This window comes from Haliotis rubra, unplaced genomic scaffold, assembly GCF_003918875.1.
Source record: "Haliotis rubra isolate DU_JTF1 unplaced genomic scaffold, ASM391887v1 Scf548, whole genome shotgun sequence".
Classification (NCBI taxonomy): Eukaryota; Metazoa; Mollusca; class Gastropoda; order Lepetellida; family Haliotidae; genus Haliotis; species Haliotis rubra.
This window is the reverse complement of record NW_025767244.1, coordinates 621,445-645,344: the sequence shown is the minus strand read 5'-3', so window position 1 is coordinate 645,344 and position 23,900 is coordinate 621,445. Positions and strand designations below refer to the sequence as shown.

At 43.2% G+C, this 23,900-nt stretch overlaps 1 protein-coding gene across 1 annotated transcript in view; it reads right to left on the bottom strand.

The window, feature by feature from the left end:
* The window catches only part of LOC124253643 (protein SMG7-like), a 297,643-nt gene that overhangs the window by 109,945 nt on the left and 163,798 nt on the right, over positions 1 to 23,900 (bottom strand). Inside the window, exon 18 of the mRNA XM_046687453.1 lies at positions 15,250 to 15,309. Within this exon, the coding sequence (XP_046543409.1) occupies positions 15,250 to 15,309 (60 nt within the window). The remainder of the gene's footprint in view (positions 1 to 15,249; positions 15,310 to 23,900) is intronic.

The following is a 23,900-nucleotide window of genomic DNA, read 5'->3' as shown; positions in this document are numbered from 1 at the left end:
GAGATCAACTGGAGCATTGATAGCATCCTCAACGCGTTGACAACGAACTGTTTCTGGCGTCGTAAGCAGTCCCCTTACCTAGGATATTGGAGCGCGTTTATGCGTCTGCGCAATCTAACAGCGCCACACGTGCGTTCAATCGAGTCGCTCAACCTGATTACCCCGCACGAAAGTGAACCCTCTCGACGTGTCCAGCATGAACTTTTCCCAGTCATCCGCTGCCCCTGCTCGAACCTCCAGACTCGGTAATCCTTACTGTCGCCGAATGCCATGTAACGGTCATCCCACTTTCGTTGGTTGTTAGGTGATGATACGACTTGTATCCCCATTCTTTCAACTTCTCGCTGGCTTCCACGAGGGGCATGTTATGAACGATGGGGATACCCAACCCGTGGTTCGGTCCCGCAAAGCGCCAATCCGTCTTCGTGTTTAGTTCGAATTAGTTGCAAATACGTTAAGTAGGCCCGCTATCGTCTGGTTGTTTACTGCATTCCACGCCTTTTCCTGTGGGAGCGGGCTGATCTCTTTGAGGATACGCCTGACCTGGTAGTATATACGTGGAACGTGAACACAGACTGACTCAGTGGGCCACGCCGAGTGTCGGTTAATATCACACCACACCCCGTTGTAGCACACCACACGGCGAAGTTGAGTTGATTCTGCCAGAACTGCATCGGTCTGTTGAGCCAAGCGTGAACTACCTTAGCGTTAGTCACCGAAAATTTATACTTGTGGAACACATCTATGAACTGGGTGTTGAAATACAACCCAGGAGCAACCTCGATCTTCATGTGGGGGAATTCTACGTCCTGTTTAGGATAAAACACTCCCGGCTTGTACATTTTAAAACTATTATATAATGAGCATATATACTCTAACATGTACATAACACTTCCGGGAATAACGAGCGGCGAGGCCGTTCAGCTGACGCACGCGATTGATAACACGTCGGGTCAACTCGAAGTCGCACTGTGCAATATCACCTACCTACCACGATGGACTAACATCAACGCTAGCAACAATAAGCTGACCGTTAGTGGTGCCCGCAATCAGATAACTGACGGTTACTACAGCGTGTGTTCACTAAGCGACGAGGTCTTCAAACCATTGGGAGCCGAACTCAAGATGAACGACTCAAACGGCACAGTGGTGTTAATCAACAACGGAAGAAACTCCTTAAGACTCAGCCGGCCACTGGCGAGGACACTCGGTATATCGCCTGACGAGATAAAACCAACGACTACCGCCACAGGCACTAAGTTACCCCACCTAGTACCGTATCGAGAGCTGTGCATTCATCTCAACCAGGTTAGCACAACGGACAACATTCAAGGGGGTCACCCTTCCACTATACTGAGAGCCGTACCGGTGAAAACGGAGAAATACAACGACGGTAGAACCGAGTCGTTTTCAACGCGGCAGTATAAGAGGGTAACCCGGGGCAACATCCCTGAGCTGATAATATCGGTGTTAGATATAAATCATAATCTCGTGAATATAGGATACCTTAGCATAACGCTGCTGCATATAAAATGACCAGCGCACAAGGTCCTGGAATGAAGTTGAAAAATGCACCAATGTGGGGATCTCCGACCTCGGGGACACACGCGGATTCGACGACCCGGAGTAGATGGTAAATTATGCGCTTTGCAACTGAAAAACAACATTTACAAACGCGCTGAAGTCCCTCCAATGGTACTAGCAATCTAAGTGATATGGTAGATACCTCAGGAGCGGTCGTCAACACTAAGTACACCCTTGTCAACACCGGTGATGATAACTGGATAATATACCCATCGTTCGGGGCAAACTGTTCGACTTAGACGATGTTGAGAGCACTACCGTCGCCCGAAACAAACCATATAACGCTAGTCTTCACTGAAGATGACAAGTGGGTGTTATTACCCGATAAAGCCGACTGGTTTCTCAACATTAGGCTCGGCTCCCCTCGTGTTCACGGATAACAAAGACAACCACCTAAATAAAGTCGTGAACAACGGAATCCTGCTCGCGTGAAACTTACGCTCCGACTCAGAGACGTGGCGTAGTCATCAGCCCACTTTCGCCAGTATGGCAGCCCACATGCTATCGAGTAAAGCGGGCATGCAAAGCGTGGTATTGCAGTTGGTGTCTGAATTGAAGGCGTGGTCAGGATCCTGGAGAGTCTACCGGCGAACTCAACACTGGTCATCCAAGTCTACCTAGGGGAACCATCGCGGGATGATGTTGAGATCGTGAAAGGGGGTCAAACTCCGGTGGGGGCAACAACACCAGTATAACGTTTGCAACGTTTACGTGCGGGTGGGTGTCGACTCCAAAACCAGTCTGCAGGGTGTCACCGTGGTCGTGGAAGACACTATATCACTAACCAAGATCTTCCTACCCGACAACATACACTTCATGGGGGTGAAGTGCACCCTGAACTATTATCAGAAAACCAGTTGGAAATTATATCGTAATAGTATTATAGCAAAGTCTTGGCTTCACCCCAACACTACACTTAACGACTTAGGGGACACGGAGGGATTTGATCAGACTGGTGAGGAAGACACCTTATACATCCTACACTTCAAAGACAACGTGTATAGGCGGGTGTCGTTATCAGATTTTAAAGAACCCAAATGGATAATCAACTGAACCTTCCCCTCACCTTATATCTCATTTAAGGAAGGTAATTATATCTCTGAAATTAAAAATATAGGTATCATACCCTCGTGTTTCGTTCCAGGCCGTTATACAGAAATTGCGCTAACTCAGTCCGGTATGTTAAATGCACACCAAGGGGGTGAGTTAATGTATAGATGCTCCGGGCTCGTGCATATTCCGGGTATGACCCCAGGTTCCACACTCATCATAGAATTCCATATCCGTGAACTTTCTGTTAGTAAAGAACAACAACTTTTACAGGGGGTGACAGTACACTGGAGTACCCAGAACAATAACCGACGTTACCGTATCATCATACAAACGGACCCCTCAACAGGTTCTATAACCCACTCAATAACCCCCCCCTACTATGGGGTTCGTGTGGATGCAGAGTTACCTATTCACTTCCGAACTATTTTCCTAAACAGTGATTTATACCTTATAAGCTTCAAGTTAGTTGATCGACTGTTAACTGAAACCCAATTAAAATATCTTTTGTAATATATATTATAGGATGGGGCTGTACCCAGGCATAGATGAAGTAGTGAAGACCCTGGAAACCGTAGACGGGTTCCGCTTGAGACAGTTATGTGATGTAAAACATCAATTAGAACAAGACCGCGACAAGCGGAAAGCACTATATAAGAAGTACCATAGAGCTTTCAATGCCGTGGACGGGACTGATACTACCCTTATGGCAACCAGCATGGGACTAGGGGCGGCAGGTGTTGGGTTATTAGCTACCATCGTGGCCGCACCTATAGTGCTAGGCCTTGAAATAACAGCTGGGGTGACAGGGGTGTTAGGGTTGGTGCTTAAGTTTGCATCACGCAGACTGCATCGTAAGGCGTTGAAACACGATGAGATCAGGGTTCTGGCCGAAGCAAAGCTGAACACGGTGAGTGAGCGTATTTCCACGGCACTCACTGACAGTAAGATCTCCTCGGAGGAGTTTCGTTCAATCCTCTCTGAACTCACAAAATATGACAAAATGAAACAAGAGATTCGATCCAAGTCTCGTAAGTCTGCTATCAGCGAGGACGAGAAAAAAAAGTACATAGAACAGGGGGTACAAAAAGCCCAGCAAGCCTTTATAACGAACACCAAAGAGATCATAGGCGATTCACATTAAACTGTTTCATCGAGGTCAACGTGATATAGTGTCATAGCGGCACGTAGAGCTATACAACATAGATAAAGTGGATGAACCTACCTTGTATTACTTGAGGTATAGGCCAGGCAGAGGACTATTGATCGTAGTGTTACCTCCAGACAACAGCACATGATGTGTGGGTGCGCGTGATCTACCCGTTAAATTGACCTACTTCAGTTAAGTCCGCTGTCACGTGATGTGTGGGTGCGCGTGATCTCAGGATAGACCCGTTAAACTGACCTACTTCAGCTAAGTCCGCGGTAGCTCAGTCGGTTGAGTGGTGCGACCCCATTATGTATAGTCTGCGCAAGCTGTACATGTGGGGTTCGTATCCCGCCGTCGCAACTTTGTGTGATGTGAGGTTCTCTCACGGTGAGAGACACAATTCCCCTTGGGAGGAAGCGCAATACATTTCTATTTCTCCCTTGGGGAATTGTGGCTGCCGGGGATATTTTACTAATTTTTCATAGTAGGGGTAATGGCAGCAAGAGCTAAGGGTCCGACCAAAGCCTTATTTGGGAAATAAGGCTTTGCAGAGGCTTTTGTTGGAACTGGTCCCGGACAATCATTCCCTCTACTACTCCTATACTACTCTTTAATTCGACCAGCTGAGTGGAAATGAACTGTAAACAAAATTCTTGTCCAAACGCAAGTACAACAATGCTGCTCCCCTTATTGGACAGCTCTGTGTCTCCCGAGAAGCATGCAGTACACTCCACTACCTGCTCACATGACCATCCCTTACTGATCATCCTCGTTCTTGGAGCAAAGTCGTAATTGGAGAAGAGAGGAGGCCGGGCGTGAGACATGATAAGTATATAAATATACAATTTATAGTTAAACTTTTCAAATATATAAACTTATCCTATCGCACGTCTGCTACTTATCCCACGGTTGGACGGCGAGCACAGACTACCCTGTGTCTAGACAGTGAAGACAAACTAGTGCCAGTTAACTGTAAACAACCGTAGATAGCGATGGACAAGGGAGGTTTGTTACAAATCCCAAGATTACATAACTCCTATGCTTGTGACAGGTTATTCCACGGAACCCCTTGGCGTACTAAGCACAAAACTCCCTGGGAGGTGGGCGCTCCCAAATGATGTGGTTCTCTGACGCAACATTCGTGGGAAGATTAAAGGATGGAGCTCGGTAAAAGTCCTGCCTCACCGCGATTTACGGAAAGCCCAAGTAAATTAAGATCAACCTTAATCTGGCCAGCCCCCTCAGGCACCATCAAATAGAGATGAAAGGGAAAGCGACTCAGGAAGCTCACTATCTTAATGTTCAGATCCGGACAACATCAAATCACCCTCACTTCTTTGCGTTAGCTTAGTCAAAGATGCGTCCAGCAACATAAGAGCAGAACATGTCAAAATCCACTGCAATTCGGTAGTTCACACTTCAATGACATAAATGCTTCAGAGAACAGAGGTCAGTAAGTATGAGTGGCGATCACCTCTTCATCGTAATACAAGCCTCAAAGTAAACGAGGTGACCATATCTGGCAACCGTACTTAAAGCGTGGAACTAGGTGAGGTAAATCTGAGCCCATAAACGGAAAACAAAGAGTGAAATAGAATTCAGACATTATTCAGTATGTACAAAGAATCAACTTCAGCTCTGGAAGCTGTGGAGAGCAGAAATAACCGCTTCCAAAATCTTTTGCAATCTTGCAAGGCAGCGAGGTAGACCCAAAGCACCCTGACAGGACAAAGTGCCAGATCTTCAGACATCATCAAGCTTGCCCAAAGATCCTGGGATGGAGATGGCTCCTTTTGATTCACCGAATGCTCCACTACAACCACCTGTGAAGCAACAGTCCGTTTAGGCGAAGGTGCGTCAGATGGACGAAACAGGCAGCATAGATTCTCCGAAAGGTAGGAATCTGACGAAACCTTGAGAAACTAATCCTGATCTGAAGTAGGCATGACTGATCAGCGAGCAATTTTCTAAGGCCACTGTTTCCTCGACACCTTAGCGGTCGAAGGGCCAAATTCTTCAGAGTGCTTGTGCAAATCTCAGGTCCAAGCGGCGACGAGAACCAACCCTTCTGTAGGCTGCAAATGTGTCAGTATCCAAGGACTTGCATTGCGCACATCATTTGTCCCAGGAACATAAACCTACACTGTCCACACAGGATGAGGAAGGGTTGGACGTCAAAAATATCTTCTTGAGCTGATAACAAAAGTTCGTTTTCTTACTAGAGGAAATCAGATTTCCCCATAATGGCATAGGGAGTGTGAAAATATATTCCTTAGCTCACAGAATGTCTGCACAGCTGTGCGACAAGAAAAAGAATGATTAGTAAAGGGTGGTCACATGAGCAGTAAGTGGAGCGTTTTGAAATAATCTTTTTGATTTACGTCAGACTCATACCAAACAGATGCCCGTGTTGTCCACATGAAGATACACGGTCAACTAACTAATTGCATATATAATTATTCAAATGGGAAAATCAGTAATTCTACCTTCGGTCAAGAAATATTATCGAGATTTACAAAGTTTTTTTATCCTTTGAAAGGCAATTAGGTGAGATATATACTAATCGGCTTACCAATGTCTTCTTTCTCCGACGTCGCACAACACATAAGACAAGACATTATTTCAAGTAAAACAGACTAAGTTTTTCAGTTATTTCATTACATTTATAGAATGGCTAATACTCTGTTAATAATGGTTCACTATTTAGATGTTATCAAAATGTGCGTCAGAAAAAAACTCAGCATCCAGGGGGTTAAGTCTCGCCCTCACGTGACACCTACGGCTGCCAACAATGTCAATGTTGAAAGGCTTATCAAACAAAATCATTATATGAAGAAAATAAAATATTAATTAAGATGCGCAACACAGATAGAATACCAGTCATGGTTTGGTAACCCTTCACTGATTGGAACATCTATAAATAGCAACCAATCAATTAGCTGTTTTCTTTCTACAAGTCTTGTAAACTAATCGATAATGGCAAGCAAGCATGGTCGAAAGCTCCTACTTGCTCAAATTAAAATATTAACTTCATTAGAGTACTGCCAGATGAATTAATAGACAAGTTCTGTGTTTCACAATCAGATTTGTTAAATGAACTTGCAACATTAGCTATTCGTGGCGTGGAAGTGAAACAAAATAATGGGAACAAGGTTTTGAAAAAACTAACTGTTACAGTGAAAATATGGCTGTTTCAGTGTATGAAATACCACCCAAGCTGGGCTAGATTTCTGATGGACAGTCTGAATTTACAGCTAGCCAGCCCGATAACATGTTACATACATCTGAGTAAATTCACCATATCTTAAAATCTATTTTTCAAATTGAGCATTACATTTAGACTTGACACTAGTTGATTGCTGTTTGAACATTGAACTATCGTATCACAAGCTCCAGGCACTGTGTTGACATATATTATCACTAAAACAGTGACACCTATCGATGCAAACTCGGATTTGGATTTCTTTGAAAATGGCCGTTGTAAATAGATTGTTAGACAGCAAAATACATGTCTCAGGTTCATTAAATTATTCACTGTAAACAAAAACTTGAGGTATTTTCTTTGTATTTTCTGGTCTGGTTAAATCCATTTGGGCCTGGTAAGATTTTGATATTACCAGCCCTGATATCTGGCTGGGTTTTTGGCTTATTTCATACACTGCTATTATATCATGTAAAAGCGATATTGGTATCTTTTTTTACACCAAGACTAAGTAGTCTAGAGGCTAAGTCCAGTAGGAGGCTCAGAAAAAGAGTTTGTTCAACACCTACTACATAAAAGGTCTGCCTACATCAAGGAATTATTAAAACACTCAAATACACTAAGTGTGCTCAGTTGTATGTGTGAATTACACATATAAAACCAATCACAGGTCATAATTAGTATGTGCCATGCCCTTTTCAGAATGGTTAATTTGCCAAATGTCGGCCATTTTGAATAATGGCCATCATGGCTGCCTTTTGTCTTATGTAGTAATATTCTACAACTAGAAATATTTCTTGGTCACTGAAGTAATTATGTGCTTTGTTTCATAATGCTGTGACACATGTAACAGTTATTATAGATGTTGTATCTATCTCACGATGCAGATGTTTCTATAAAATGAACATATTTTTCACAATTAGTACCTTCCATTAAAATGCCTCTAACTTTTTACCTACCCTATAATTTGAGATTACATAGTACCTAGAAATGTTCAGTAGGCTCTCCTGGATCAAACTGTGTAGTCACACCTTTTATGTAGAAGGTGTTGAACAAAATTATTTTTTCCTGGCTTAGCTCCTGTACTAAAGGCACATATTATTTCTTACAGCATCAGTGGATGAAGCTGTATTAGCTATAAGCTATGTAATTTAGCATTATTAGTTATTCATCTTTAACCTGCAGGTTGTCTAATCTCTATTATTGAATACAAAAATGTCGCACCTCTAAAAGTTGTTATTTGAAATGAATACCCAGATTTTGAAAAACATGTTGGGTATCACAAAGTATAGATACCCACTTGAAATTGGAAATACCCACTTAGTTTCAAAAAGTATTGGTATCATACCCACATGGCCATAAGCTTATCTTGAACCCTCAGGTACATAAACTACTAAAAGCTGATACATTTAGAAAGATGAACATTCATGCATTTCCATACATAAAATGAAACATCAATCCAACTTGATCAATAGTTACTATTTTATTTGGGGATGTCACTATGCAGCTCTCCTGTGGAATGGGTTCAACAGCAGCATTGAGAGGATTAATGTGCAACACATAATACACTCAATGTAGAAATTGCAGGCTATTTCAAGGTAACTAATGATAATGTTGAACTTTGTCTTATTCTCCATATCTATGAAAATGACAGGCTATTTATAGATACTAATGTTTAAAATGTAATTTTTAGAGTAAAATTGATATTTTATACTTATCCTGACTCATGTTCTTTTGCTTGTCTTCTTCTTCTTGCGAACATAGTGGAAACACTTGTACCTCCTAATTGAAGCTCCCTTCAATGTATAATCACTAATTAATACTCACCACGACTTGCCTCCCTTTGTCCCAGCTCGGGAAAGGTGGTGCCACCCTCTGGCCACATGCTTCACTCTCTCCTTATTTTTTCGAGCCCAACACTTGAATTTACGGGGAAATCCAAAGTGTTATGTGGGGAGGATGGGAGGGCTTACCTCATGAGTCAGGATAAGTATAAAATATCAATTTTACTCTAAAAATTACATATTTTTCCTTATCCTGACTCATTCTCTTTTGCTTGTAGTATCCGACGGAATCAGAGGTGGGAAAGAGTAGAGACTTTGGATTTACCAGATTAATTAGTGATTTATATGTATATATCTGTAATAACCCCCTGACGGGAACTTATAGTGGCACTGATTGTAATCCTTTGCTATTATAACTATAATTTTATACACTGCCATAGATGAAAAAAGGGGTATTACTATACAAAAAACATACTATGAACATAGCAATAAGTATATATACTACTCCAACATGGAGAAGTTATCCAAAATGTACATAAATATCAGTACTGGGCTTAAGGTTAGACTTAAGCTAGGTATATCAATAGCCCTAATAACTCTGTAGAGTTTTAAGCTAGATAAAACATGTATAAATATACATAATAATCTCGTAAGACTATCTTATCGTCTACGAGGGACTGTCAACTGCTGTGCGAGGACCATAGGACCGAAATGGTGAATACCTGAGACGTCCTCGGTGGTGATATCTCTCAGATAGTGATTAGCAAACACCATGTCGGTTTCCAAAAACATCCCTCCATGATGGTATTTAGTGAGCAGTTACCGTGTAGCCTTGGCGTGGAAGCTAAGGCTCTGATTTCGTGAGGATTTGCTGCTCTTGGAGGGTCCAGTCCAGCCGCCTTGTAGGCGCGCAGTATGACAGTTCTAATCCATATAGATATGGTGGTACGAGAGACCTCGGTCTGACTTGTCGCCGCTAAAGGGATTTATAATCGCTTGAGATGTCGGCGTCTTGGTTTGGAATGTCGTATATAGATTTTGAGAGCTCTGACTGGGCATAGAGATAAGTCCAATGTATCTTGAGATCCAAGAATCGAGGATAGTGCAGGGATATGGAATAATCTGTCTGGTTGACCTGGCAATTGATTCTTAGCGATAAAGTCCCATCGCAAACCCATGTGCACTGAGTTGTGATTGTCATCAAACTGAATCCTCTCGTAATCTAATTTCAGACATCCTGGCTGCCGTAGCTAGCGATAACAGGAAAACCGTTTTCTGAGTGAGAAGTTCAAAGTTCGTTGAATCTAACGGTTCATAACCTTCACTTGTGAGGTGTTGAAGCACTATATTTAGATCCCACGCTGGCGCGCGGATTTTCACTTTCTGATCTTCCAAACGAAAAGAGCGTAGCAAGGCGAGTAACTCTGGCGTCATCGTTAACTTGACACCCGTTCTCATGGTAACGACTGAGCTAAGCGCGGGCAAGATATGTTGACAATGTCGAGCCCTTCAAATGTTTCTTTTGACGTAGGTAACACAGATAATCAGCCACTTGTGGATGTGTAGCATCTCTCGCTGTAAATTCCCATTTTTGCTGCGTAGTTTTCGAAACTTTGCCACTTGTCGTCGTACAAGTTACGAGTAGAATAGCGTAAAGCAAGCATGACTGCTTTTGCCGCTCTTGTAGAATATCCTCTCTTGTTCAAACACACTTTAATACAGTCCATACGTGAAGTTGGTACACTTCTGGGTTTCCGTGCGCTTGTTTGGTGTGAGGATGTACTAGTAGATTCGAGCGCTTTGGTAGCTTTAGTGTTGGTTGTCCGATTTCTTGAATTAGAATGGGAAACCACGTTCTGGCTGGCCAGTAGGGCGCGACCAAAGTGAGTTGGAGGTTCTGTGTTTGTCTGATTTTCTGTAACACTTGAGGGATTAGCACTGGCGGCGGAAACGCGTACGCGTTGAGGCCTTCCCAGGATATGCTTAGAGCGTCCGTTGCCCATGCTTGTGGATCCGGGACAGGTGATACGAATGTCGTTAGCTGATTGTTGAAGCGAGTGGCGAATAGGTCTACTAGCGGCGCTCCTAATTGTTTGATAATCTGTGCGAAGATTTCTGTGTGGAGCATCCATTCTGTCGGTGCCGGTAGGTGTGGCCGAGAGAGTGCGTCTGCTAGTACATTCTTGGCTCCGGGAATGTGACATGCTCTGACATGTAGGTTTAGATCGTTGATTAGATCGAACAGTTGAAAGCATACAGTCAATAGGCTTGATGATCTCGTTAAGCTTTGTTTGTTCACGTAATATGCCACTGTTGAGTTGTCGGTATGAATCATCAGATGTGCCTGTCGTAGAATGGTACTCCAATGATGTATGGCGTTGATTACCGCTTTCATCTCTAACATGTTTATATGGAGCTTGCTTTCTTGCTGATTCAATATGCCTGATGTCGTCCGGTTGGCGAGATGAGCTCCCCAACCTTGGAGCGACGCGTCTACATAGAGATGGGTTTGGAATTCCGGCTCTGTTAAATAAATGCCTTCGCAGACATTCGACCTCCTGGTCCACCATAGTAGATGAGGTCTGAGGTGTGCCGGTAGACTGAATGGTTGTAGATCGTCGAGATGAGCGTTGATGAAGACCTGTAATGGGCGTAACTGTAGCCTGCCTCTTAGTGTCAAGTCTTGGGCTGACGTGAGGAGACCCAATAGACTCTGCCATTGTCGTAGTGGTAATGGAGAGAGTAGCGCTGGTGGAATGGTCTGTTGGATCTTGAGCCAGCGGTCTTCTGGAACGATGATACGGTTGAGCGTCGTGATAAATCGAATGCCTAGAAACTGCAGATCTTGCAAAGGTACTAGGTCCGACTTGAGTAGATTTACTAACCATCCCAGCTGTGTTAGTAGCTTGATGATGTAGTTTAATTGTAGTTTGAGATGCTGTGGATCTTGATCTACTTGTTGTCCGTCGTCGAGGTAAAACGCACTGGCGTAGCCCTTGACGATGTAGGTAGGTGACGATGGGTTTCGTTACTCTTGTAAATAACCATGGGGCTGATGATATTCCGAATGGGAGTACTTTCCATTGGTAATGCAGCCCGTCCAGTGTAAACCGTAGATATTTCTAGGATTCGGGATGTATCGGGATGTGTGGATACGCATCTTGTAGGTCTATACTGGCCATGTAATCCATGTGACGGATTAAGTGCCGTAACTGGGGTAGATGTATCATGCGAAACTTCGGTGGTTTGCGTAGATAATCTCTGTTGAACGTGCTCATGTTGTAGATGAGTCTGTATTTCTCCTTGGAGTTTTTCTTGGGTACTAGGAAAACTGGAGAGTAGAAACCTGGTTCGATGTTTACTTGATCTAGTACTTCTATGGCCTGCTTGTTCAGGAGGGAAGTAATGGCCTCTCTTAACTTTGGTAGTTGTTGTGTCTGGAAGTCGAACTTGTAATGGTTGACTGTCAGCGGAGGCATGGCCTTTAGTTGGATACGATATCCGTGATGAAGAATGTTGGAGACATATGGGTCTTGAAACATTCCCCAGTTCTCCCAGTATAGTTGGAGGCGTCCACCCACTTGTGACGGTTGTACTGGAACGGCTGGGGGTGGAAGACTCCAGTCGTTCCGAACCTGACTTTCAGCGTTTATAGTTGCGGGAACCTCTGGGTGCCCTGCCTCTTCCTGATCCTCCTCTGTAGTTGCCAAATGGGCGACGAAAAGAATCTCTTCCCCTGGAACTGGCTATCTTTTTTTCCCGTGCTCTCTGTAATCCAGTGAATTTAGATTTTCCTGAATATCTTTGTGAAGTCTGTCTGATGACGCTGGCTAGCGTATCCATTGACTTAATCATAAGGACTTCTCTGGAATCCTTAGTGACTTCCTTGGAGACTTTCTCTATTCCTCCATCGAAGATGGATGAAGCAGACCACGGGGCTGTATAGAGTGGAGCTGTAAACTGCTCACCCCAGTTGCAGGAAGCGAGGAGGCCTTGACGACGGGCTAGGGTTAAGGCTGCTGAGACTGCTGTGAGATGATCCGTTAGGAACTGCTGGTCCTTCTTCTGCATAAGTAGGGCCGAGTAAATCATTCTATCATCTTCAGATGTCGTGTCACGAAATCTGGTGATAAGAGTCTCATTGATCGTTCTAGATCTATTAAGGCCAAAGAACATTCGCCTAGTCATGGTTTCTAACTGAACCAACTTGCGATCGTCAATCTTGTAGTTCTTGTTCTTGACATCATTGATCAACTTATAGTTGTCATCTATGTCTTGTGCCTTGAGGAACAGTTCCATGTTGTGGGTTGAAAACTTGTTAGCATGGAACAGTGGTAAATGTGCTGTTTGGACTTTAGTGGCTTTGTGGAAGGCTGAGTCCAAATTCTTCGTTACTGCAGCAATCGGGTCGATCGGTGGTAAGGTGATGGCATCAGCATCGTCCTCCTTCATCAGATAAGTCTGCGCCGAGTTGTTACTCTTGGAAGGTGAAGAAAGGTCTAGGTTGTTTACCATCCAGTATCGTATCTCAGCGTCTTGTGATGACGGTATATATGGTTCTATCGCTGTACATGGAGACGATAATGGAGACCTGACTTGGGACCTGTGTGAAGATCTGTGTGGAGATCTGTGTGGAGATCGATGTGGAGATCGGCGAGGTGATCGTCGAGGTGATCGTCGAGGTGAACGGCGAGGCGAACGATATGATCTGATGAGCTGCGTCTAGACTTTCGCGGAGATCTGTGAGGCGAACGCTGATAGGTTCGCGAAGCCCTTGAGGAATCTGCAGATGATCGTCTGGACGAAGATGATTTAGAACCTGCTACTGGAGTCCTTCGTGAAGCCCTTCGTGAAGCCTTAACTGTATCCGGTTCTGAGGAGTGACGGCTTGACCTTCGCGAAGGCTTTCGTGAAGTCGGAGGGTCCAAGTCTGAGTCCAAGGACACGTAGTCTTCCTTCTGGAATCTTTATAAGAGTGATGATCCTCTGAGTCCGGGGAAGGTGATGATCTTCTAACCCTTCGTGCAGGCTGTTCATCTGGGTCCTTCCTGGAGGTAGACTGTGACTTCCTTCGTGAAGGTGGCTTGGTCGTGACCTCTACGTTGACGGAGTGTCCCTCTGGGCACTTCGTCTCGCGTTAATGCCTTCGTGGAGGTCCTTATGGGCTGGTTGCAGTCTGTAACGGTCCTCCATCATCTGCATGATCTTCTGCATCATGTCGTCTGGGATGGTCTGCGACGATGTCGTCGATGCCCTCTCTGCGAGGTTAGCGACGGGCCCCTCAGAATGATCGTCGGATATCAGTGTAGAGACATCAGGCTGCCTGGCGATCTCTGCTGACGTTACTGTAGCTGACACCGGTCGCTTCTTGTGGCGTAGATCGGGTATGATGATCGGCTGGTCGTCATACAGGCCCAGTTCAGTGGCGGGGAGAATCTCAGCTGAGAAAGTTCTAGCTGGCTTCTTAGCTTTTCCCTTGGAGGTCGGCGCTGCCCTGGGGGTACGGAGTTTACGCTGTGACGAAGTCGATGCCCTCTTAGACTTCTGCTGCGAAGACGGGATGTCTGGGGAAGCAGGACGCTTTTTGGAGGCGGCAGACTGAATGCCACGCCCCTCCTCCGAAGGAATCTCTAGCGGAACACCAGACGGGAGGGGGTCGTCCGACAGCAGTTGACTGGCTAGAGGGTCCGATGTATCGGCCATGACTAAGGCTTGTTTACGTGACCTATCTGCTGCACGTCTCAAGACGCAAAAACGATATTTGTTAAATGCAGAAATGGATAAATTAATACAGTAACTGCAACGTGAAGTAAACGCACAAGGCGTAATACAGCTAGGACATATTAAATGCGGATCAGCAGCAGAAAAACGTAATCTACAAACAGTACAGATTTTCATCCACGTAAACTAGGCTGAACAATCACAGAAAACCGTGAATAAACAGTAGAATTACGAGTAATAATCAATACATATTGTTAAAGGATACTAGCTACACCTCTTTAGTAAGTAATAAGAGGTAATAAACTAAGAATAATCAAAGGATATAGTGTGCAAGGAGACACAGGCGCTCTCACATCCTGCTCACTGGGCGAAGAAGGAGAGAGTGAAGCATGTGGCCAGAGGGTGGTGCCACCTTTCCTGCGCTGGGACAAAGGGAGGCAAGTCGTGGTGAGTATTAATTAGTGATTATACATTGAAGGGAGCTTCAATTAGGAGATACAAGTGTTTCCACTATGTTCGCAAGAAGAAGAAGACAAGCAAAAGAGCATGAGTCAGGATAAGGAAAAATTATTCCTTATTTCCTTGATAAATCTATCTGAGGTTTTAATGTTTGAACTACCCCACTCTGTTTATATTGACTTATGCTGAAATACATTACTGAAGTGTGACAGAAATTATGAAGGTATAAGGTATAAGGTTAATGCGGACCATTCATGATTTCTAGTTTATATGAAAACAACTGCAAAGAAACTAGATACCTGTTTGGTCAAGAGTCTGGATTCACTTTCTTCATGATCTCCCTTCTTCTGAATAATAGCCTGAAACATCAAGAAAAATTCACTGAAATACACCTGTGCCCTTTTATGAGATGCACTAAGCAACTCCAGCTGAGGAACAGGCTGTTCAAACAATAGGAGGAGAGAGAGAGTCAAGTCAGAGAAGGGCAAATATATAAAGATTTACATGTATATTTGGTTCCGTACAATTCTTTCACCTGGCTGATGGCTGCTCATTCACTTCAGCATTTTCTTGTAAAACCTTTCATTGTCCTCAGGTCAGGTCAAAAGATCATAGGTAAAAGATGAGGCAGCATGACCTTCCTGAACCCTAACATAAGGCAATTTAGCTTGTATCAAAGCAATAGTCATCAGTGTTAATGTTTCTAAGAATGCTACCTCAATGACATTATTGCTACAGTTTGTTTCCAATCTCAGTAAAACTAAACTTTCAGATCTTCAACAGACATACTCTTATGTACCAACTGTAATAACAGTAGCACTATCAGCCTAAAGTTTTTCCGTGCACAAAGGTGGAAAAAATGTTTCCTCACTTCTTTCCATACATCATTCAATTAGAGACAGTATGAATGGAGTATTTCTGATATATATAGTTTTCTTACTATTATTAACAATGAATATATATTTTTTATATTCTTCCAAACCCTTTACCTCTGTTATATCATTGCCACAACATGCCAGATTGAATGGCAGGTTTTCACTCTTGACATACTTTCATAAAGCAATTTTGGTTGAGATCTCTCTTTTGTCTTCTTTTCCTTCTGTCTTTGATATCACTTCTGGGTTAATGTCATCATTATCCTTCCATGTATGAAATCTTGTGCTTCTTTTAAATGTCACTAATGTCATTTTTGGTTTTTAAGATGTCCTCACTTCTGTTGGCATTTTAAAAAGGTTTACTAACCCTTCATAGCTATATATAGAGCCATGTAGACAAGCCAACCTGCCACTGGTTCTACCGACGTCCCTTTCATAACACTTCTTACAAGACATATAAACAATTTTTTCCAACACCATTTGGGTGCTTTAGTGGCCAGAATTTTTTTATTGAATGGGACATGATAACAGTCAGGTTGATCTAATGTAGGTCACAAAGCTGTGGGGTCAGTTCTCATCCATGAGCCTTAAACAGTTCAGAGATTCCAGCTGCAGTCACCATGGCTAATATGACTGACTGACTGAGCTCAGTTTTACGCTTGCTTTTAGCAATATTCCAGCAAATATCACGGCGGGGGGCCACCAGAAAATGGGCTTAACACATTGTGCCCATGTGGGGAATCGAACCCGGGTCTTCGACGTGACGAGCCAACGCTTTAACCACTAGGCTACCCCACCGCCCCTGGCTAATATGAAGGCAGTTGTCTTTGATTTAGGGATCAATGTAGCATTTGCCAAAGGTTCAAATGGTTCACCTTGAAAGCATATAAAAGAAATTTTCCATTTTGGGAATATCATTGGAATGTCTAGGTGTTCATGCCTGTTCATTGTAGGATGGTTGCTAGCTGCTCATACGTCATTGTGAAAAACACAGGAAAGCAGATGGATAAGACTTCAGTGTACCATGGACAAATTTGTTATCCAGTCTAGGATGTACCAAACAAGTGTTTGTCACTAACATGGCAATGCCCCCTGCCACTAAAGAAGCATGAAATATAACATATTTACTAGTCTTTATCTTTTGGTCACATAGAAGATTACCTTTTGTGTGATGTAGATTTTAGTCATGGTCTTCTCCTAACTCTGAAGATATTTCAGGAACATACCCCAGTAGTAAATTTGCAGATGCACATATCCACTGTCAGTATCAGTGTGTATTAGGACTAGGATGGGTCAAAATTTTCCACGCGTGTACCCCACCCCCTATTACCCTACGCTATGAGATGAAAAAGAATAAATATACAAAAGCAGATATGGTGTTGTTACAGTAGACTAAGTGGGTAAGTGAAAGTGAGTGAGTGAGTTTAGTTTTACGCCGCACTCAGCAATATTCCAGCTATATGGCAGCGGTCTGTAAATAATCGAGTCTGGACCTGACAATCGAGTGATCAACAACATGAGCATCGACCTGCGCCATTGGGAAGCGATGAGTCAACCAGGCCAGCGAGCCTGACCACCCAATCAGGTTAGTCACCTCTTACGACAAGCATGGGTTACTGAGACCAATTCTAAACCATCCTTCACGGGTTGGGTAAGTAATAGAAGCCAATGTGTGCAATTGATGTACAACAGAGTGGATGACATACAAAAGGTAGGGATGATGCTGTTATAGTGGGTTAAGAGGCGATTGACGAAATGAGACCAATGAATTTGCCAGGCAATGAGTTGATAAACCCCTTGATCTCTTTTCATGTGTGGCTCTAATCTTTTAATGCTGATTGACTCTGAAATCTTGCGTCGTCGCCAATCATGGCATTGGATGTTTGATGCTATGGTGGTTGTTGAATGCCAGTTAATGAAGCGTGATGGATTGTTCACAATGTGATCAGATAGGGCTGACTTAGATCTGATTTCAGCACCAAGGTTTTGTGCTCTTTGAACCTAATGTCAAAGGAACAGGATGTCTCTCCTAAACAGCTGCTGCCACAGTCACACATTAGCCTGTAGATGCAACCGCTGGCTTCCTGAATTGAGTTAGATGAAGGACATCTTCCATTGGCCTTCAGAATGGTTTTTAGAGTTTTGTCATGGCAGAAAGTCACGTCTATGCTGGCAGTTTTCTTGAGCAGTAGGCTGATGTGGTGGCTGATCTGGCCTTGATAGGGAATGTTTATTCTAAGCGGGGATGGCTCAGGTTTGGATTGGCATTCTTCTTGCTGTTGGAGGGAATATCCTGTGGTTCTGTCTACAACATGTTTGGGATAGCCATTGAGGTTGAAGAATGTGATTGCTAAGATGGTCTATTTCAGCTTCGGGTAGCAGATGGACTTGCTCGATGTCTGCACAGGACGTCGACCCTTGGGTGAAATGTCACGCTTGAGTTACGAAAAAAAGGTTGACGTCCTGTCAATTGACCTCACGCCGGTTAACAGGGGATTAACAAAGACAAAGAAATAATCCAGTGTTTTCATAAGGCATAATACGGATTATGCAGTTGAGAGCACAAGCAACAGGAAAACACTACTATATTTCGTCCATTTTATTTCATATACAAAATCAGACGACGTTCCAAGTCCCTGTATTTCTTTTTTTCAATTGACGTTTTGTGCACCGCCAAACTGAAACAGGCAGACTTCAATGTGAGTCCTTAGCAAAAACTGTGATTATTTAAAAAATATTGGGGTGGGCGTTTCCCACCAATCTCTTCAGACGAGAGTGCCACCCTTCCAGATGGTTGTTGGGCGGGGGCTGTCGAAATTGTGGTGGTTCCACTGGGATCTATGGATGACACAGTGTCATTGACAGTTAACGCCATGAAAGGAGGTACAGTTCTTTTCTGTGCACTTCCAGGATATCAAATCTCGCTTTCACTTATGCACTCCGTACATAAATACACCAACACACAGGTACCTTCCACTACGAGATGTTGGAAGAAATCGCTGATTCAACTGTGCATTTGCCATTTCGAAACTGAATGCAGTCTATTGCAATGGTGCTTTCTATACATATATCTAAATTGAATGAAATATGTCTATCAGTGCATAATTCACTCTCAATTGATGACATTTTGAGTGAACTACGTGAGTAAACATTGTTCACACCTTACGGATGCTGACGTTATTGAAAATCTTAAAACAACACCTACTAGTGGATTAGCTTGATTCTCGCAACACCTTCAACATCAAAGTTTACCGCGGGTCGACTTCATGTCCATAGCGAAATTTTAAAAGGTCAACTTCTTGTCCATAAACCCTTGGCTCGTCTCGTCAGAGTTGATATAATGGCGTGTTTGATTTGGGGGTGATGGTTAGAGAGGACTGCATGATATTGCCAATATATTGCAATACAAGTTATTTGCAAATACACTATTTTGCATTAAACGGCTTGTGTATTTGTATTGCCACTCTAGTTTGTATTGTCATAGCGTAAACTTGGTTACTTATGATATACAATTGTTAATTACATCACATGTGTTTGTTTATTGTTGGTTTCACACCTCATTCTTTTACAATATGATTTTCCCAGTTAATTGTTAGTTTCAACTTGGGAATAAACATGTATAGTATGACCAGAAATTATTGAGAATTTTAGGAATATGTTTAATTGGATTTCTAGTATAAACAACCTTGACCAGCTATCAAGTGGTTGGTTTCATTCAAGAGAGACAACTCTGTTAATCCTTTTTAATAATAATAATAATAAGTATATTTCTAAAGCGCCAACATTTTCACGCCGCGAGCTTGCTCATAGCGCATACAGAGAGTTCTAGTTGCAGTGATACGATACTGAGAAAAGGTGAATCTTCAGGTGAGACCTAAATAGAGTAAGAGTTTGACATGTTCACAGATGGTCGGGCAATTCGTTCCATTTCTTGGCCGCTGCCGCATGATAAGAACGGAAACCATTTGATTTCAGGTGCCAACAAGGAACATGCAGTAGGTCTCTGTGATTGGAGCGCAGCGGTCTACCGGGGATGTACAGCCTGAAGAGTTCCTGGAGGTACACTGGAGCTGTTCTGTGAACACACTGATATGTCAAAGTCAGTATCTTGAAGTCAACTCTCGCTCGGATTGGTAACAAATGTAGGCGTTTCAGAACAGGTGTAATACCTGCAAATTTAGGGGTTTTGGTGACAATGCGTGCTGCAGTATTCTGAATTCTCTGGAGTCGATTAATGAGTTCCTGTGAGATATGGAGCAGAAGGCTGTTGCAGTAGTCAATACAGGAAAGTATAAGAGATTGAACAAGTGCTGCAGTAGAATCCTCAGTCAGAAGATGGTGGATACTGCCAATGGTTCGGATGTGGTAGTAACAAGATTTACATAACTCTGAGACTTGCTTCTCCATTGACAGATCACATTCAAAGTTGACACCAAGATCTTTGACTGTTGATGAGGGGGGAATGGGTGTGTCACCAATGTGAAGTGAAGCAGTATTGATCCTCGACAGGCGTGAGGCTGGGCCAACTAACATCGCCTCTGTCTTGTCCTCATTTAGCTTGAGGAGATTGGTGTTAATCTAAGCCTTGACAGATGCACAGCAATTCTCCATGTTCGTCAGTGGAGAGTTGGTGTTCAACTTGAAGCTATCGGTCATCTGAGGGTCATCTGCATATAGATGATGTAGGACATTGTGGCTTGTGATTACCTCCTCCAACTGCTTGGTGTACATGGTAAACAACAGAGGTCCCAAAAGAGAACCTTTAGGGACACCGTAGTCCACGGAGACTGTAGATGTTCATTAGTTTGTGAAGAGTTATCCCCCTTTGTTTACTTGCTAGCAGACGACATTTTCAGTGATCCTCAGTATGGATGATTTAGAGAAGAGGAAGTTGATTTTAGAGTATTATAACAAGGACATCAGATCAGCTAAAGTCATTTCAAGTAGAACAGGCATCCCTTTGTCCAATGTTTATCGTATTTTGAAAGATATTGCAAATGGATATGGCATTGAGCACCAGGGAGGCGCAGGTAGGCCCAGAAAATTGACTGTCGGTGACAGGAAGCGGCTTGGTATTCTTGTTTCTAAAACATATGAAGGAGTTACTTAAGGCAGGATATGATTGATAGAGGAACTGTAGCTGCCTGTAAGGAGACAATTAGAACTGAGCTGCATGCAATGGGTTGGCAGAAAAGTCGAGGAATTCCATCACCGATCATGAAACCTGAACAAAAGGAACGAAGGTTGAACTGGTGCTTACAGCATAGAAATTTTAACTGGGACAATGTGATTTTCTCAGATGAGAGTTCTGTGTGACTGTTTCTTAATACACTGTATTTCTGGACCAAACAAACTGAAAAACCTTTGTATCAGCGTCCAAAGTACAGTCCGAAATTTAACGTGTGGGGTGGCATATCTGTGTTAGGGGCAACGCCCCTCTGTGTATTTGAAGGGAATATGAGCAGTGAGCTGTACATAGATATTCTCGAGGGACATTTACTTCCATCTGCTCACGTGTTATATGGAAATTTTTGGATTTTCCAGCAGGACAACAATCCAAAACATCGTTCAAAGCATTCACAGGAAGGGTTTCGGACCCAAAATATGACATTATTAGATTGGCCAAGCTATAGCCCTGACCTAAATCCAATAGAAAATGGGGACTTATGAAGGAAAGTGTCAATAAGAAAAATCTGACAAATATTGCTGAAATGAAAGAAGAGGTGATCCGATATTGGGACAGCATGGACCACGACTTTCTAACTTCTTTGATCAGTAGTATGCCCCGCCGCATTGAAGCCTGCATTGCTGCCCATGGTGACTTGACAAAATACTAACTGTTCACCTGTCTTTGATACTGGAGTTATGTTCTGCTAATATTCACATTTAATACGTGAGTAATGAGTGAAAAAAAATAATTTCTGGTTGTACTGTAACAACATCAATGCTGAATAGTTAGTGTCCTTGTGTTTGAGCTTATGTTAGCATCCAAACAGATTCCATCAGGCATTTTGGAGGAAGCTGCTGAGAAAATTTGATCAATACCCTGAGGTCTATGATCATCCACAACTTGATAAAATTCTTCTGTGGAACTGTAAACACTAACAGAACAAAATCTTGTGCTGTTGACCTTATCTTCCCAAAAGGTCTGTTTGGAAAGGCTTTGATGGCCAGTTTATCTGCAGGAATCTGTGACCCAAAGGCCATGGTACAGGCAATGGGTGGGTCTGGAAAAGGGTAGTTTGAGAGACAATGTCTAAAATCCAGTGATAAGACAAATCAAATCTCAAGGTTTTGACAACAGACATCACCCCAAAATTGGTGGAATGAAGATCTGTGGTAGTAGTAGACTGTTTTCCATAGACAAACTGATTGGATATGTGACAGAACTAGGATCTTGGTTAATGTCATCTACAATCCTCACAACCTCCTGATTTTACCCATATTGGTTAGGTCTATGTCACCTAGAATTGGGCGAATGAAGAATCAGGCTGTTGAAGAAAACACACAGTGCAACAGAATATTTGATAGGATTATTTTTCCAGATGGAATGAACTTTTTTGGTGTGATCTCAGGATTGGCCAAGTGGTCAATGAGATGAGAATGAAGACTCATGAACTGCTGGACCTCTCCAGGGATAATATGGATATGTGATCTGCCAACCCTTTCATGAGATCTGCTTGATAAGACTTCCTCTCTGACGACTTTGGGCATAGATGAAGTAGTATATACAATGGGGGTTTTGGACCAGTTCCAACAAAAGCCTCTGCAAAGCCTTATTTCACAGATAAGGCTTTGGTCGGACCCTTAGCTCTTGCTACCATTACCCCTACTATAAAAAAGTTTGGGACGCTAGCGGGATACGAACGCACCTCACAACTGCACCACTGAGCTACCGGGGACATGGCTGGAGTGTGTTGGTTTAACGGGTATTGCATCATCCAATACTGGGCTGCGTCTAACGTGCCGCTATGACACTATTGTGCCGCTATGCCATGTTTACCTCGATGAAACAGTTTAATGTGAATCGCCTATGATCTCTTTGGTGTTTGTAATAAAGGCTTGTTGGGCTTTTTTCACCCCTTGTTCTATGTACTTTTTTTTCTCGTCCTCACTGATAGCAGACTTACAAGACTTTGAACGAATCTCTTGTTTCATTTCGTTATATTTTGTGAGTTCAGATAGAATTGAACGAAACTCCTCCTCTGAGATCTTACTGTCAGTGATTGCAGTGGAAATACGCTCGCTTACCGTGTTCAGCTTTGCTTCGGCCAGAACCCTGATCTCATCGTGTTTCAACGCTTTACGATGCAGTCTGCGTGATGCAAACTTAAGCACCAACCCTAACACCCCTGCCACCCCAGCTGTTATTTCAATGCCTAGCACTACGGGGGTAGCCACAATGGTAGCTAACAACCCAACACCTGCCGCCCCCAGTCCCATGCTGGTTGCCATAAGGGCAGTGTCAGCCCCGTCCACGATATTGAAAGCTCTATGGTACTTCTTACATAGTGCTTTACGCGTGTCGTGGTCTTGTTCTAGTTGGTGTTTTACATCACATAACTGTCTCAAACGGAACCCGTCTACGGTTTCCAGGGTTTTCACTACTTCCTCTACGACTGGGCACAGGCCCATCCTATAATATATATTACAAAAGATATTTTAATTGGGTTTCATTTAACAATCGATCAACGTACTTGAGGCTTATAAGGTGTAAATCCTCATGTAGGAGAATAGGGGAGAATTTAATAGGTAACTCTGCGGCCACAATACCCCCATAGGAGGGGGTTATTGAGGGGGTTATAGAACCCGTTGAGGGGTCCGGTTGTATGATGATACGGTAACGTTGACTAGCACGGTTCCGGGGATCCCATAATACTATCACCCCAGGTAAAAGTTGTTGTCTTATATTATTACTATTAACTCTTCCGAGCTCTACTTCTATGATAAGTGTGGAGCCTGGTACCACAGATGGAATCCCTATGTGCCCATAACAGTCATACCTTAGCTCACCCCCGTGGAATGCCAGTAACATATTGGGTAAAACCGGCCTTAGTATCATCCTTGTATTAGGC